At 43.4% G+C, this 17,216-nt stretch overlaps 1 protein-coding gene and 1 long non-coding RNA gene across 51 annotated transcripts in view; one reads left to right on the top strand and one right to left on the bottom strand.

Annotated features, from left to right (window-relative positions):
• Positions 1–17: 17 nt before the first annotated feature.
• Positions 18–17,216, top strand: part of EWSR1 (EWS RNA binding protein 1) — a 32,820-nt gene continuing 15,621 nt past the window's right edge. For 17 of the 50 annotated variants that reach the window (XR_013398720.1, XR_013398718.1, XR_013398719.1 and 14 more), the window contains exons 1-6: positions 18–99; positions 3,875–3,911; positions 4,039–4,090; positions 5,391–5,514; positions 10,334–10,520; positions 14,542–14,709. Coding sequence is in view for 47 of the 50 variants with exons in the window: in XM_077948759.1 (XP_077804885.1) it covers positions 87–99; positions 3,875–3,911; positions 4,039–4,090; positions 5,391–5,514; positions 10,334–10,520; positions 14,542–14,709 (581 nt within the window). In the remaining 3 variants the exon portion in view is untranslated. Of the gene's footprint in view, positions 132–3,874; positions 3,912–4,038; positions 4,091–5,387; positions 5,515–5,927; positions 5,946–10,333; positions 10,521–14,541; positions 14,710–17,216 lie in introns of all 50 variants that reach the window. The other 33 variants (XM_077948749.1, XM_077948730.1, XM_077948722.1 and 30 more) reach the window with 10 other exon arrangements.
• Positions 60–3,126, bottom strand: LOC144331850 (uncharacterized). Its single transcript, XR_013399412.1, has 2 exons — positions 2,166–3,126; positions 60–2,086 (listed from the first exon to the last, which is right to left on the bottom strand). It is a non-coding gene; the product is annotated as an uncharacterized LOC144331850 (long non-coding RNA).

Genomic DNA, 17,216 nt, shown 5'->3' with positions numbered 1-17,216 from the left:
GCGGGATTTGCGCCTGCGCATTGCGGCGCCTAGAGGGAAAGCGAGAGGGAGACGGACGTTGAGAGAACGAGGAGGAAGGAGAGAAAATGGCGTCCACGGGTGAGTATGGTGGAACTGCGGTCGCGCTGGCGGTAGCCGGAACGCCCAAACTGGGGGTCGTTCGTCTCTGGGCTTGGCTGGGAAGACTGAGTGGAGTTGCCGAGAGGGGTTTGAGGCACCCGCCGCGACCCGACGAGCTCGGGGATCCGCGTTCCTCTCCCCTCCCCCCACCGGGCGGGCCGGTTCTGGAATCTTCCGGCGCCCGCGGCGCGCAGGGGGCTCGCTGCGGCGGTGGCGCGCGGGGCCCGCTTTGGCCTCCATTGTGTGGCGGTCCTCGCGCCCTGCGCTCCGGGCCTCCCGCCACGTGGGCGGGGCCTGCGGCCTTCGAGGCCCTGCGTGAAGCGGAGGATTTGGCCAGGCCTCGAGCCGGTCACTGTGAAACCGCCGGGGAGGCCGCAGGCTGCTATCCCTGTGAGGCCTCCCTCCGCGTTTTCAGGGTTTCCCGAGAAACCAGGGAAAAAAGCAAAGAAAGATACCGTGGATTTGTGGGCCGAGGGGTGCCGGCCTATGAGCGGGAGCCCCGTCATCTTTAAGGCCCAGTCGGCTGGGGCGTCTGGCGCTGCCGAACTGCCCCCTCGGCGTCTTCCAGCCCCAAGCCGAACTTCTGCCCTCCTGGGCTTTAGACAGAATGTGCTTCCCTCCTCCAGGGCCCCCAGTTTGCCACTTTTTTGGGTTTCTCTATTTTTATCGTTATTTATTAATTCACGCCCTCCCCTCCCCCAAAACCAATTAAGTGGCTTCCCAGGGCCCTTTTTCTGCAAACGCCGAGGGACATCCGTTGTATAATAAGACCAGCCTGGATCGAGAGACGAGAATGCTACCAGGAAGGTATTTCTGGCCTCTCTGACCTAGGAGGAACAAAAGGCCGAGCCTGCATTTGAATTATATTTCAGCAGTGGTCTCGCACGTTTATTCGCCTGCGTTAGGCCGGCAGGCCTGTTGATTTCGTAGGTCGACAGAGGTGAGGGAAAAGAGGCCAGTAGAGGCGATCTTAAAGGCACTTGAAAGCAAGCCCCGGATGGGAACTCCTAAATGGGAGTAGAGTGGTCATTGATGGAAGGAGCATTTAAGAGTGTCGCCTAGCCACCACCTGCAGTTCGCAAGCTGTGGGTACACTAACCCGCGGAAATTGGCAGGCTGGAGCATTTTTGCCTCTGGGGGTATTCTCAGGCCACCTGATTCCAGGCCTTAGAGACAGTGGGAGAAGATGAGAGGGAAGACGGGAAAAGCTCTGGACCCTCCAGAGTTTTTAGAGTCCAGAATCCAGCAACTTAAGGACAGTTTAAGAATTCACCCCATCTGTGTGGTCAGTAAACAGGTAAGTGTTGGGTGTTCTTGCTGGGATACCAAAGAAGGCCTGTAGAAGAGAGGACTCTGAAATACCACAGCTAAACCTCCTGGTGGAAAGTGGTTTCCTAGGTGCCCTATCCACCCTCTTCTCCTCTGCAAAAGCCTGAAAAGGCATAACGTGTGCGTTGACATTTTTGCATGGCCGGACATGTCTTTTTTTCAGTCAACTTTGTTCAAACCTTGTTCACTAGTAACTACCATGTGCTTGTACTGTATTAGAATTACAGTTGTGGTTTCTGTTGACACAAAGTAAACACATTAGGCCTGGCTGGGGGGCCTTCAGAGAGTCACATAAGTAATCTGGGCCTTAGTTTCCTTTCCTGTAAAATACAGAAGTTAGGCTAGACCTGTTAAGCTTTTGAGCCTTTCTGACCTTCCTGCATAACCATTCCACAAATTTGTCCCATGCTGACTTCAACTCAGGTAGTGTGAAGCAACTTCCATAGTGACTGCTGTAAAGTGTTAAAGCATTGCCTTGGGTTAATAATAATAGAGGTTTTCTCTCCTCGTGTGTATCTCATGTAGAAAAGACTCGCTGCAGTCTAGAACCCCCACCCCTCAATCACAGTGAAGTGATTTTTAGTGAAGTCTTTGGCTCACTTTTGGGGGTTAAAAACAAACACGGTTGTTGAATAATCTGACCAGTTTGTAATTGTATTAGGTTGGTGCAAAAGTAATTGTAGTTTTGCCATTTTAATGACAAAAACCGCAATTACTTTTGCACCAACCTAATAGCTTGTTTGAGGTCCAGTGATGTTTGTGTGCTCTAGGAAGATAAACGTAAGTTCATGAAACAAATTTGCTACCTTCCATAGCCCACCAGTTAGTATAGGGCCGAATCCTTTGGTTTCTCACTGTTAAGAGGTCATTAGTTGTTCCATATCAGCTTTGCCAGTTTTATGTTTTACATAACTGCTATTGTGTAAAAGTCGTCTTGCAAACTGTACTTACATGTCGGTGATTTAGAATCATTTCTCAAAGACCTTAACAAAACGTGGATTAAAATATTTGATATTGAATGATTCATTGCTGTGTATATTTTGTATATGCCACGTGGAAGAAATGATTTGCATTTAGTTTTAATGTCACAGAGAGTATGACTTGTAGTGCTATTGAAAATGCCTTTAAGATTGCCATGAACAAATTATTTTTTCATTATAGGTAGCCTTTGGGCAGTTGATTTGATCCTCTTGGTGATTCAGGGTTTTGAGTTACGAGTGTGTACAAAGGAAAGAAAGTAGTCCACTAACGTATAGAGGGGTAGACAGATAAGCCAACGTGAAGAGATGGATTCAGCAAAGCTCTCTCAGGCCGCCCGAGGGATTGTGAGGCTGGCTTTGGATTGCGTGAAGTGGATGCAATAAAGAGCTGTCAATTGTTGATTTTGGATAAGGGACTACTTTCTGATTGGAAAATAAAGGACCCCTTTTTTTCCGTCCTAATGGCAGTAACTGTCTTCAGACAGAACAAGATATGTATTCTTGTGGAGAAGAAAGAATTGGGCAGAATTTTCAAAAATAATTAACTGCCTTTAAAAAAACTAAACTTACCTAACTTCAATGCAGTAGTGCTCTAAAAACTATTTTCTTTTTGTTTTTACTACTTGTAGACACCTCAGTGGACCAGAGTTTTTGGTACCTTTGGATGCATGCTGTGAATTTCATAGGAAAAGGAAAATTATAGGGAGGTTTACTTTTTAAAGTCGAAATCATTTTGAGTTGTATGAGAGACAATGGTGTTGCCAAATTTTTCCCAGAAAGGTTAAATGCTTTTTCTTCTTTGCCTGTCTTCAGGATTCTGCCTTAGTTTTGCTTCACCAGGATTTATAATATATCTAGCTTTTAAGTTGCTGCACAAATGTAGTTCTGACACAGCAAACCCTTTAAAACACTGGAGTGTGGTGACTGCCCTCTTTTCTGCCATTCTGTTTCACTGTCATTGAGCTAGGGAATGGTGGTTTGTCTAACTTGCTAAAGGGAGGGGAGTGAAAACTAATTTTTGAGAAGAGGTAGGTTCTAACCTAACCAGTCTAGTGTTAAACTTTGTATTGTTGTTGCATGCCTCCGTTTTATATGAGGGAAAAAACTTCTGATCCTGTTGTAAGTCTGAGATATTGATGATCATCTGTGTTTCAAATGACAGTCGGAATTGGGATGGGTTTTGTGGTCATGAGAACATGCAAAGTATACCTGCCACATCAGCTGATCTTGACCTCATTAGCTAGTCCCATAATCAAATGTTGAGTTTAACTGGCTTAGACTTTTTTTTCTATTAGGTTTTGAGAGATAAGGGGGACTCATTTGGACCTGTGTTGGCAGGTCCCCCTACAGTTTAAATAATTCTTTCTGCCACGTGAATTCTTTCCCCCTTTTTTCTCTTCTTGTTTCTGCTAACTACACTATTTTTTCTCCTCGTTTTCCTCTAGATTACAGTACCTATAGCCAAGCTGCAGCGCAGCAGGGGTAAGTCAGTCTTCTATAACCGCATTTTGTCTGTGATTAATATTTTTTGAGTATGGAGCCTTCTATAATTGTAGAGGTGGTATTTGAATGTTCTCTATTCAAGTTGTTGCATTTAATTCTTTTGCAGCTACAGTGCTTACACCGCCCAGCCCACTCAAGGATATGCACAGACCACCCAGGTAATCTTTAAGATAATTATATGTAGCTGCACCTCTAAGTAAAATCAGTAAATTATCTAGTTATCTTTCAGTTATCCAGTGAAACAAATGAGTAATGTGTGTGTGATAGTAAAATACCCAGGCATTTCAAGCTTTCACAGTGGGAGTGTGAAGGACTCCATTCTGCCATCATAAATGAAACCATTCAGAGGCTGATAATTGGCTCTCTATAACTTTTTAGTATGATTTCTCAAGTTAGGTGCCCTGTTCCATGCTTGGTCCTTCTTCATTATGTTTAAATTTAGTGAATTTATTCATCATAGCAGTTCTGCAAAGGACAAGGATGATATGACCATTCTGCAGAGGAGAACATTGCAGTGCATAGATATCAAGTAACTTGCCAGTGGTCGTACAGTAAGTGGTGGGATTAGCTCTAAAAACTGGTGACCTAGCCAAGGAGCTCCTGATTTCCAGTGAAGAGTCTGTTAAAAAGCCTGGGCCAACAGATTCTAGAAATTAGCCTTCTAGTGTTCTCAAGATGATGTTGGATTCTGAAATGATCCATACCATAAAATGGATACTAATAACTGCCTTGGAAACATGTTCTAGGACAGGCAGAATGTGATGTCTCTGGCAGATCTTACTTGACTGGTCATTTAAACAAACCTAGAGAATAATCATGCTAATATCTGAAAGAACAGCTTATTCCTTGCCTGATTTTAAGTATTATTGATGTCTAAGTTCAAAAGACAGTACTTCTGATGTGCCCACCATAAGAGGACATACAGCGTTCTGGTTCATTTTCTTTGAAGTGGTGTAGTAGTTTTAAAGTCTTTTGTCAGGCTGAAAATCTGGTTTTCAATTTTTTCTGACAGATTTTAGCCCTCTTCATTGCTTTCTCTTTGTTCATTTGTCTTCCTACCTTTTGTTTCCAATCACTAAAACTGTGCTACGCTAAGTGCTGGCAATTAATACACCTGTGCCCTTATTGCTCTTCCCTTGAGACTGTCTTGTTAATCTCGTGTATAGTTAACTGAGGTTTTGCCTGATTATCTTTTTTTCCCCCTCTGAGAAGCTGTGAATGACATTGCCTACTTATCTAATGAGCTTTTTTTATAGCTAACTTTACCATAATATGAGTGAGTTAGATAAGGGATAACTCATGATACTGTGATTATTTGTCTTTTTTTTTTTTTTTTTTCTCTTCTAGAAAGGAATGTTTTTGACTTTGGTTCTCCAATTTAGAAACTTAGCAATCCCTTTTATTGCTAAAATACAAAAGTTGATATATGAAGTTCTTGCATTCATTTTTTTGGAGCAGGCATATGGGCAACAAAGCTATGGAACCTATGGACAGCCCACTGATGTCAGCTATACCCAGGCTCAGACCACTGCAACCTATGGGCAGACCGCCTATGCAACTTCTTATGGACAGCCTCCCACTGGTAAGGCCTGCCTTGGAGAGGTATTTGGGTCGTTTTGGCTAGGGCATTGGCTAAGAAGTTTATTAGTCATGCTTTTGGATGTATATTCTGGTCCATACCCTGGCATCTGGGGAATCCTTTATTCTTAGGAAGAGGTATTTTTTCTCTTTCTTTCCTACTCTTATAGTCTTGAGAGATTTCCAATAGAATGTGGGTGGGATAAATTCCAAGAGAGAAAAGAACTTTTAACTGTTTTATACAGTGTATTGAATAATCTCACGACGAAATGGAGACTATTTAAAAGATTTTGCTAATGCTAATACTGAGTAAGAATGAGCCTTCTTAAATTGAGCTGCTTAAAAATCAAACTGGTTTTCACATGTTTGCTTCATCTGATAGTGTACCCTCTACTTTTTGTTTTGTGCTTTCCACAGTAGAAGGGACCAGTACAGGTTTGACTATCCTGCTCATTCTTGCATGGGAAATGCTTTCCATCTTGTCTAACCCTGTAATGTTAATCCTTTAGGTGTTTTCATTTGTTTAACACCCAAACTTTCTAACATCACACACAGTAAGGTGCTAATGAAAAACTGCTTCAGGTGCCATTTGCAGATCCATGTCCTATTCTTTATATGATTTTGGGAAAGGTTTTCTTATTTAATATTACTTTGTTTCAAGCCTTAATAATAGTTATTTACCTTCCCAAAGGTATTTCAGATGATTTCTCCCCAGCTGATTTTCCCCTGTTCCCTGAAGGATAGATTGCATGATGAGATTTATGTAGAGGAGCAGACTGCCACCCTGCATGTATCATGTTTGTCTATTGGTTGGTTTCTAGTCCAGACACATTTTATTTTCTGTTTTAAGTGTTATGAATTATTTTAATCCATGATATGTCTTGAATATATATAACATTGTTCCAAGAAACGAAAAAATAAACTATTCTAAGAATTAGAAGAAATGGTATTCTGATGCTGAGGTTGGGTGGGATACATGAAAAATCTATGATAATTTTTTTGTGTTCAGTGCTGTGTAATGTTTCAGGCTCTCTATCCCCGCCCCTTTTATTATTGCTATTACAAAGGACTGTTTAATAAAGTCTTAAAGATACCAGAGCTCTTATTTTCAAACTGTCTTTAGTTCTGCATTATATATAGTCCAGTTAAGGGGAAAAACTTGTCTGTAATTTATCTCATTGAGTACCAGTGTCCTGATTTTGATGGGAAGTAATTCCTAACCCGTCTAGGGCGTTTCTTGAATAGGATGGGAAATGTTTATCTAAACTTTGTAGTGGTGTTCATTGCAGCTGTGGGAAGAGCTGGAACTAATTTATGCAGTTTGGATTTTTTAGCATAGAATTTTGAAATTGTGAGATAGACTTCATGTATTAAAGCTATTACATTTTTTAAAACAAGTATGATGTGAAAATTAATGTGGCCTAGATCTAACCTTTGGAATCCTTAGATCATTTTACAGGGATGAGACGGAGTGATTTACAGGCAAATTAATGGTTCTCTAGAGCCATGTATCCCATTGTCATTGTTTGAAAAAGCCCCATCATGACTGTGGGCCTGAAAAGTACAGGTCACTCTAGTATAGAGACTAGTAGCTTTGATGAGCTGGAGATTGCACTTAATAATGTTTGTATAGAATTCACAGTTTATGGGGTGGCCTTATCTCCCTTAATCTTCCCAAGAATTTTTGGGGTATAAAAACACCAAAATTGGCCGGGCGCGGTGGCTCAAGCCTGTAATCCCAGCACTTTGGGAGGCCGAGACCGGCGGATCACGAGGTCAGGAGATCGAGACCATCCTGGCTAACCCAGTGAAACCCCGTCTCTACTAAAAAATACAAAAAACTAGCCGGGCGAGGCGGCGGGCGCCTGTAGTCCCAGCTACTCGGGAGGCTGAGGCAGGAGAATGGCGTGAACCCGGGAGGCGGAGCTTGCAGTGAGCTGAGATCGGCCACTGCACTCCAGCCTGGGCGACAGACCGAGACTCCGTCTCAAAAAAAAAAAAAAAACACCAAAATTAAGCCTGATAAGGAAACTGTGTGAACAAAACTAAGCAGGAGTCTAATCGGTAGTGAGTGATTTCAAGCACACAAGCTGCATTTTTCCTTACCTCATGCTGCCTTTGAACATAAAAGTTACTGGATAATCATTGGAGGGAATAGATAAAAATACACTGTTCTAGGATTTTTAAAAATTCAACATCAGAAGAAAGGGGCTATATAACGTCAATACAATGGAATTCTTAAAAACTTTTAATTTTTACATTGAACAAAAATTTTGGTCGGTTTGTGTAATACTTCTTACCACCTTTTTCCTTCGAGTTGTCAGCACATAGTAGGTGTGTTTTCTTTTTTTGCCACTGGTCTTTTTTTTGGTCATTAAATCATTTTGCTCTGTTGATTTTTGTTCATTTTGCTTGGCTGCTTTTGTGGGTACTACAGATTAATTAAAAGATTATTTATTAACCCAGTGTCTATTGTTGTAATCCTTAGCATGACAAGGCCCTAACTGTTGCTGCGTAGTTTTATGACATGAGTTATTGCCCTGATCACTTTTAGTTTTTTGTTTTTTTAATTGCCCTCCCTGTAAATCTTATAGGTGTTCTGTCATGTAGTGGGGAGTAATCGGTGTATGAACGGTAGGGTAGATGGTATTAGATTCTAATTAAATTTAAATAAATGAATGCCTTATGTGGTTGACCTTAGGACTCTGCAAAAAACTTAAGCAGTTCAGATGAACAACATGCTAACTCAAAAACTTTTTTTGCTTGGGGCTTCCTGTTTTCTGAAAGAAACTATGTATGCTTTCATATACATTTTAACCCAGCAATTTTGACAAGGAAATTACTATCTCTGTGTATGATTTCAGAATTTCCTTTTAATATTTGAGGTAGAGAAGAAAAGTATTATTATTATTGTTTTTATTTTTATTTTTTTATTTTTTTTTATTTTGTTTTTTTTTTGAGACGGAGTCTGGCTCTGTCACCCAGGCTGGAGTGCAGTGGCGCTATCTCGGCTCACTGCAAGCTCCGCCTCCCGGGTTTACGCCATTCTTCTGCCTCAGCCTCCCGAGTAGCTGGGATTACAGGCGCCCGCCACCTCGCCTGGCTAGTTTTTTGTATTTTTTAGTAGAGACGGGGTTTCACCGTGTTAGCCAGGATGGTCTCGATCTCCTGACCTCGTGATCCGCCCGTCTCGGCCTCCCAAAGTGCTGGGATTACAGGCTTGAGCCACCGCGCCCGGCCAAGAAAAGAGTATTATTATACTCTGTGCTACAAAAGGTGATTTTACAAAAGGAAACTGATACTTGTTTTTGGCTGGTATGTGAGGACACTTCAAGGCCCTAAATCTTAACTAAAATGGGCAGTCTTGATTCAGGATTTATTTTAAATACAGAAACTTTTTCTTCAGTGAGATTTAGACTTTTTTTTCTCTGATGGATATAAATGCCAGCACCTAGACCAAAGCTTTGTTTTTTTTAAGTTAGGGTCTCTTTCTGTTGCCTAGGCTGGATCTTGTCTTACTGCAGCCTTGACCTCCTAGCCTCAAGCGGTCCACCCACCTCAGCCTCCCAAGTAGCTGTGACTAAAGGCTCATGCCACCATGCCCAGCTAAGTTTGTTTATTTTTTGAAGAGGCGAGGTCTCACTGTATTGCCCAGGATGGTATCTTAACTGCTGAACTCAAGCAGTCCTCCCACCTCAGCATCCCAAAGTGTAAACCAAATTTCTTATTGCATGGCTTAATTGTACCCATTGACCTTGAGGAAGAAGAGCCCAGCACCGGGAATGGTTGTAACACTTCTTACAATAAAAGGGACTCTAGTTAGGAGCTACAGACTTTTGTGGTTTTGGTCATGCTCCACGCCCAGGTCCCAAAGGGAAAGGCATGGATCCTGCCTGGTCTGGTAGAGGCAGGAGCTAGGGAGAGAGTGCATCTTGCTTTGCAGCATACCTGTGAGAGCAGGTCTTTTCTGACACCTGGTTAGTGAAGTACTGAAGGGAAAGAGGGACTCTAGGGTTTACCTCCAATATTGCTGAGCAGGAAAAGGCCTTTTGCTTGTGGTAGGTAAGTAAGAGAGGAATGGAGCTGAGTAACTTGATAACCAGGCAGGAATCTGCTTTATGATGTGAAAATATTACCTTTTAAATGTTTGGAGCAGTATTGAAGTTTAATTTGAAATAATTAACCAAAAAAGTTTAACCTGTGTTAAGCAACTATAATTTATAGTTTATCTTTATTATTCATGTGCTTAAGTAATTGAGCTTGTTCTTCACGTGATGTAGTGCTTGGAACTAAAAGAAAGTGATTAATTACTACCCAAATTACAGGTTTTAGTATTAGAACTAGTACCTGGATCATTATTTTGTAATTATTTTAAAATGCTATGTCATTTGCCTTTTACCTTTTTTTCTGGGATATTTTTTTCCTGCTTGAGGGCATTTTGGGGCGTGTAAGTTTGTTCAGAAACTTGTTAAGAAGACCTGCTAGCAAAATTAGTACAGACTTGGCAAAAACAGACTTGTCTCCTATTCACAGCGTTCAAGAGGGGTCAGAAGGAACCCTGCTTTCTGTAGCATGACATGCCATTTCTCTTAGGTGTGGTTTTAGAGCAAATGAGACGGTTACTTTACCAAAAACTAGGTATATTCAGAGAACTTACGCTTTAAATAGTAGTTTGTTGCTACTATTGCTGAAGGGGGAATATTTAAAGGGATTCAATATCATGATGGTTTAAAAGTAAGTGGTTTACAAATTGTTGTGATAATGAGTGTGTAGGCAGATCTTTGAGGGGGCCTGAAATCTGATGCAGCTCTCCTTTGTTCTAGGTTATACTACTCCAACTGCCCCCCAGGCATACAGCCAGCCTGTCCAGGGGTATGGCACTGGTGCTTATGATACCACCACTGCTACAGTCACCACCACCCAGGCCTCCTATGCAGCTCAGTCTGCATATGGCACTCAGCCTGCTTATCCAGCCTATGGGCAGCAGCCAGCAGCCACTGCACCTACAAGGTAAGGCCACGGTCCCCTTAATGCGTCAGTCTCATGTTGGAGAGAAAGAAACCAACTACATACACTTAAAGGAATCTGTGGATTAGTTCCTTATTAATGGTTGCTTTCACATACTCTCAGATGTTCACTGTTGTTACATTATAGTAACTGATGTGATAGAACATACCACAGAAATATTCTGCATTTAACAGTGAAATTGGCTGGGCACAGTGGCTCATGCCTATAATCCCATCTCTTTGGGAGGCCAAGGCGGGTGGATCATATGAGATCAGTAGTTCAAAACCATCCTGGCCAACATGGTGAAACCCCGTCTCTACTAAAAATACAAAAAAATTGGCTGGGCATGGTGGCTCACGCCCGTAATCCCAGAACTTTGGGAGGCCGAGGCAGGGGGTTCACGAGGTCAGGAGATCGAGACCATCCTGGCTAACACGGTGAAACCCTGTCTGTACTAAAAAATACAAAAAATTAGCCAGGCATGGTGGCGGGCGCCTGTAGTCCCAGCTACTTGGGAGGCTGAGGCAGGAGAATGTCATGAACCCGGGAGGCGGAGCTTACGGTGAGCCAAGATTGCTCCACTGCACTCCAGCCTAGGCGACATAGCAAGACTCCGTCTCAAGAAAAACCAGAAAAATTAGCTGGGTGTAGAGGCGCATGCCTGTAATCCCAGCTACTGGGGAGGCTGAGCAGGAGAAGCACTGTAACCTGGGAGATAGAGGTTGCAGTGAGCCAAGATGGCGCCATTGTACTCCAGCCTGGGCGACAGAGCAAGACTCCATCTAAAAAAAAGGTGAAATGGTGCCATCCAAGGGCCAGCATGAGGAATGGCACTGAATAGGTTCTCTGGTTTCACAATGACCTTTTTGGGTAGGAGAAGGCTATTGTTTTAAAGAGTGTGTTTTCACTCAAAGCAGCATGACTGATAGAATTGTACTTTTGATGCTTTTATTTTTGGTTTCATTGACCTTGTAAATGGATAACCGCTTTCTCTTTGGGAAAAACATGGTAGTTCACACGGGCAGGAGGGGAAGGGGTGCATCACGTGAGCCAAGAAATGGTCGTATGACCTAATTGTCTGGAAAGAACATACCCATATTTGAGAAATAAAACATCACTGCCTCAGCTTAAGCAGTTGACATGATTTTCTCTACATTATGTAGAGGCTTAATAATCTAAATATAGGCAAATAAAAATTCTTAACTGGGTACCCTGCTGTAGGATGCACAGAGCTCATACCCCATGACTGGTTAGCAGGTAAACTGTTAATTATTACTTAACAAAAGATTTTAGGTCTTTGCTTCAGACAGTCACTTAGGTGGCTTCTGTATACAGTCTTGAAGGTACATTGAATTCTGGTTAGAAAGAAGACATTTTGGGGAATAAACAAGAAATCAACTTCTAACCTAGACTTACCTGCTCTAGGGGTAAGAAATTAGCTCTGACAAACACTCGTGAAATTACTTTTAAAATGCATAGTGAGTAATCAGAGCCACTTGATAATTTATACTTGGTAGGCAGCCTTTGCGGTAGCTAAGTTAAACTTAGTGGCTCATTCCTGGAAGGGCCTCATTTCGGAGTGTCATCAGACATATGAAGTCCCATTTGATGCTCTGATGCAACAGTGTATCCAAGCCATATCAGGAGGGTTTTATGTATGAATTGGGGTTTGATAAGGGACCTATTTCAGCTTGGGAAAAGTTAGTACTTCACACCCTCTCTGGTTTTCCTGGGTTTTTTTGTTGGTTGGTTGGTTGGTTTTTTTGAGATGGGGTCTAGCTCTGTTGTCCAGGCTGGAGTGCAGTGGCGAGTGCACCCACCTCCCAGGTTCAAGCTATTCTCCTGCCTCAGCTTCCTGAGTAGCTGGGACTATAGTCATGCACCACCATACCCGCCTAATTTTTGTATTAGTAGAGGCAAGGTTTCACTATGTTGGCCATGCTGGTCTCGAACTCCTGACCTCAAGTAATCTGCCTGCCTTGGCCTCCCAAAGTGCTGGGATTATAGGTGTGAGCCACAGCACCTGGCCTGGCCTGCCTGTTGATTCTTTGGGCTTTGCTTAAAATACTAATAGCTCTAACTCAGTCTGCTGCAGCTGTGATGTAAACTGTTAGGGCCAAGAGGTAATAGAAACCCCTGGAGTTTTCCTTGGAATTGAGATTAATTTTCATCATTTAACAGGGATACATACTTCCAGGTTCATCCGAGCAGGGAGTTGGGAGGGGTCTCTTTGCCTTACTCTGGTGTTTCCATTATGGAGACTTGGAGCCGAGTTAGATTAATTTATGCAGCTCCGTTTAGTAAATGATTTTTTCTGGTTGGTTGGTTGGTTTTTTGGGTTTTTGGTTTTTTTTTGTTTTTTGTTTTTTGTTTTTGAGACGGAGTCTCGCTGTGTCTCCCAGGCTGAAGTGCAGTGGCGTGATCTCGGCTCACTGCAAGCTCCGCCTCCCGGGTTCACGCCATTCTCCCGCCTCAGCCTCCCAAGTAGCTGAGACTACAGGCGCCCGCCACCACGCCCGGCTAGTTTTTTGTATTTTTAGTAGAGACGGGGTTTCACCATGTTAGCCAGGATAGTCTCGATCTCCTGACCTCGTGATCCACCCGCCTCGGCCTCCCAAAGTGCTGGGATTACAGGCTTGAGCCACCGCGCCCGGCCAGTTTTTTTTTTTTTTTAAAGACAGAGTTTCGCTGTTGTTGTCCAGGCTAGAGTGCAATGGCACAATCTCGGCTCACTGCAGCCTCCGCCTCTGGGGTTCAAGTGATTCTCCTGCCTCAGCGTCCTGAGTAGCTGGGATTACAGGCGCCCACCACCGCACCCAGCTATTTTTTGTAATTTTTTTTTTTTTTTTTAACCGAGTCTCGCTCTGGTGTGATCTTGGCTCACTGCAAGCTCTGCCTCCTGGGTTCACGCCATTCTTCTACCTTAGCCTCCCGAGTAGCTGGGACTACAGGCGCCTACCACCACAACCAGCTAATTTTTTGTATTTTTAGTAGAGACGGGGTTTCACCGTGTTGGCCAGGATGGTCTCGATCTCTTGACCTCGTGATCTGCCCGCCTCAGCCTCCCAGAGTTCTGAGATTACAGGTGTGAGCCAAGGCGACAGGCCAATTTTTTTGTGTTTCTAGTAGAGACAGGGTTTCTCCATGTTGGCCAGGCTGGTCTCGAACTCCTGGCATCGGGCAATCCACCTGCCTTGACCTCCCAAAGTGCTGGGATTACAGGCATGAGCCACCGCACCCGGCATCTTTTGAGATGGAGTCTCTCTGTCACCCAGGATGGAGTACACGATTAACAGCTCACTACAACCTTCACCTCCCATGCCCCAGCGGTCCTCCCACCTCAGCCTTCCAAGTAGCTGAGGCCACAGGCATATACCACCATACTTGGATAACATTTTTCTATTTCTGTAGAGGTGGGGTCTCCCTATATTACCCAGGCCAGTCTCAAACTCCTGGGCTCAAGCCATCCTCCTACCTTAGCCTCCCAAAGTGCTGGGATTACAGGTGTGAGCCACCATGTTTGGCCTGGTCTGTTTTTAATAAATAAGAATCATAAACCTGCAAATTCTCTAAATTTATGATGCCATGGACTTACGTAAATGTTACTCCAACCTAAAACTTACATTATTGTTAGTTTCTAGTCTTCAGCAGTCCCCTTTGAGAAAAAGCATTTATTCCCTAACAGATCACGTCTCCCGGATCACCTAAACTGGTAGGACAGAATATCACAACGCTCTTTTATAGCTTTTACTGTGATGAATGGCACATATTAATGTATCTTCTGTGGATATAATTGGTTCTTCCCCTTTCTTAGCATTGTCTTCAAGCAAATATAGTTGGACCAGCACTCAGTTTGATGTAGTTTACTTTAGGATTGTATTTATTGTATTTATTTCCAGGCTTAATCATAACATTGCTTATTGCATATAGATTTGTAGCATTCTTACCCAGGAGTTTTGTGGTTGGCAGACCACACAAAAAAAGTCACTGTGTAATTTTATTTATTTTTTATTTCTCCTCTTAGACCACAGGATGGAAACAAGCCCACTGAGACTAGTCAACCTCAGTCTAGCACAGGGGGTTACAACCAGCCCAGCCTAGGATATGGACAGAGTAACTACAGTTATCCCCAGGTACCTGGGAGCTACCCCATGCAGCCAGTCACCGCACCTCCATCTTACCCTCCTACCAGGTCAGTCTACTTTCTGTAGCAAAACAAAAACAGTGACAAAACAGTTGTTTTCAGGTTGTTGACCAGCTTGCTTTGACCTCTTCAGGTAAGGTATGTTGTCTGACTGTCGGAGTAATAAGTCATCTGATCATACTTAGTTACATTAAAGTCTCAGTTCTAGGGTCCCGTAGTGTTGCCTGGCAGCTAATAACTAAACTTTCTAAATACAGACAAAAACATTTTTATCACTCTAAGTTCTTCCTTTAAGGTTCTTCCTTTTGCTGTTTTAGTTAACTCAGATAAGAAGCAGAAGTATATGAAAGCATGTAAATAGAACCATAAGAGCCACCTTCCCCAATGCAGTTAGGATAAGTAAAGTGCAGGGCATTATAAATCACCTTTTACATTATAAATCACATTTTACATTTTACCTAATGCATAAAGGTTCATTCATGCTCTAACCTTTTAATGTTTGGGCAATTCATTTTATTTTTATTTTTATTATTATTATTGTCTGGCCAAGTTTTCTTTTTTGAGACAGTCTCACTCTGTTGCACAGGCTGGAGTGCAGTGGCACGATCTCCACTCACTGCAACCTCTGTCTCCCAGGGATTCTCATGCCTCAGCCTCCCAAGTAGCTGGGACTACAAGTGCACGCCACCACGCCTGACTCATTTTTGTTTTTGTTTTATTATTGTTTTGAGATGGAGTTTCACTCTTGTTGCCCATGCTGGAGTGCAATGGTACGATCTCAGCTTACTGCACTCTCCACCTCCCAGGTTCAAGCGATTCTCCTACTTCAGCCTCCCGAGTAGCTGGGATTACAAGTGCTCACTACTATACCTGGCTAATTTTTATTTATTTATTTTTTTTTTAATTTTTTTTTTTTTTTTTTTTTTTTTTTTTTGAGACGGAGTCTAGCTCTGTCGCCCAGACTGGAGTGCAGTGGCGCGATCTCGGCTCACTGCAAGCTCCGCCTCCCGGGTTCACGCCATTCTCCTGCCTCAGCCTCCCGAGTAGCTGGGACTACAGGCGCCCGCCACCACGCCCGGCTAATTTCTTTTTGTATTTTTAGTAGAGACGGGGTTTCACCGTGTTAGCCAGGATGGTCTCGATCTCCTGACCTCGTGATCCGCCCGCCTCGGCCTCCCAAAGTGCTGGGATTACAGGCTTGAGCCACCGCGCCCAGCCTTATTTTTTAATTTTTATATTTTTAGTAGAGACAGGGTTTCACCATGTGGACCAGGCTGGTCTGGAACTCCTGACCTCAAGTGATCCACCTGCCCCGGCCTCCCAAAGTGCTGGGATGACAGACGTGAGCCACTGCACCCAGCCAGTTTGTTTCTTTTGAGACGGAGTTTCGCTCTTGTTGCCCAGGCTGGAGTGCAACGGTGCGATCTCGGCTCACCACAACCTCTGCCTCCTGGGTTCAAGTGATTCTCCTGCCTCAGCCTCCCGAGTAGCTGGGATTAGAGACAGGTGCCACCACGCCCAGCTAATTTTGTATTTTTAGTAGAGACAGGGTTTCTCCATGTTGGTCAGGCTGGTCTTGAACCCCCAACCTCAGGTGATCTGCCCACCTCGGCCTCCCACAGTGCTAGGAATACAGGCATGAGCCACTGCACCTGGCCCAGTTTTTGTATTTTTAGTAGATACAGGGTTTCACAATGTTGGCCAGACTGGTCTTGAACTCCTGGCCTCAAGTGATCCGCCTACCTTGGCCTCCCAAAGTACTGGGATTATGGGACTACAGGTGTGAGCCACCATGCCCAGCCTGCAAGTTTTTTAACCCATGTTTAATTAGATGTGGGTTTTCAAATTGTTTGAATTGTGCCTTAAAAGTTTTGCTAGAAGTAGCAGTTCCCTTTTTTGCACTTATTTCATTTTTTTGCAGCAGATGTGAACAGGTTTAGGAACAAGTAGAATTGATTGGGTGTCTCTCATTACAGCCAGCTTGGAGCAAAAGTGGGCAGGGCTTACAACTCTTCTTCCACAGAGCAGGTTCGTACCTATTGTGTTGAGAGTAGTTAATCTGGCAAGTTGGATAGGTACACAGTGAGACACTACTGAATTCATACAGCAATGGTGAGGGATGTGGTGTATTAGAAGCTTTGTTAGTCTGTTTCTTTGTTTGTTTATTTTTGGAGACCAGGTCTCACTCTGTTGTCCAGGCATGGGATACAGTGACACAGTCATAGTCCCCTGTAGCCTCGAACTTCCTGGTGTAGTTTAATCGGACTTTAAAATATGTATCCTTATTGTTTCTTATCATGATTTGTGAAGCCTAATACCAGATGATTTTTTTTTGTTTTTGTGGTTTTGACTTTTTTTGTTTTTGTGGGTTTTTTTTTTTTTTTTTTTTTTTTTTTTTGAGATGGAGTTTCGCTCCTGTTGCCCGGGCTGGAGTGCAATGGTGCAATCTTGGCTCACTGCAGCCTTTGCCTCCTGGATTCAAGTGATTCTCCTGCGTCAGCCTCCCAAGTAGCTGGGATTAGAGGCATGCGCCACCATACCTGGCTAATTTTGTA

Source organism: Macaca mulatta, chromosome 10 (genome assembly GCF_049350105.2).
Source record: "Macaca mulatta isolate MMU2019108-1 chromosome 10, T2T-MMU8v2.0, whole genome shotgun sequence".
Classification (NCBI taxonomy): domain Eukaryota; kingdom Metazoa; phylum Chordata; class Mammalia; order Primates; family Cercopithecidae; genus Macaca; species Macaca mulatta.
The sequence above is the reverse complement of the archived record's forward strand: the minus strand, read 5'-3'. Positions and strand labels throughout refer to the sequence as shown.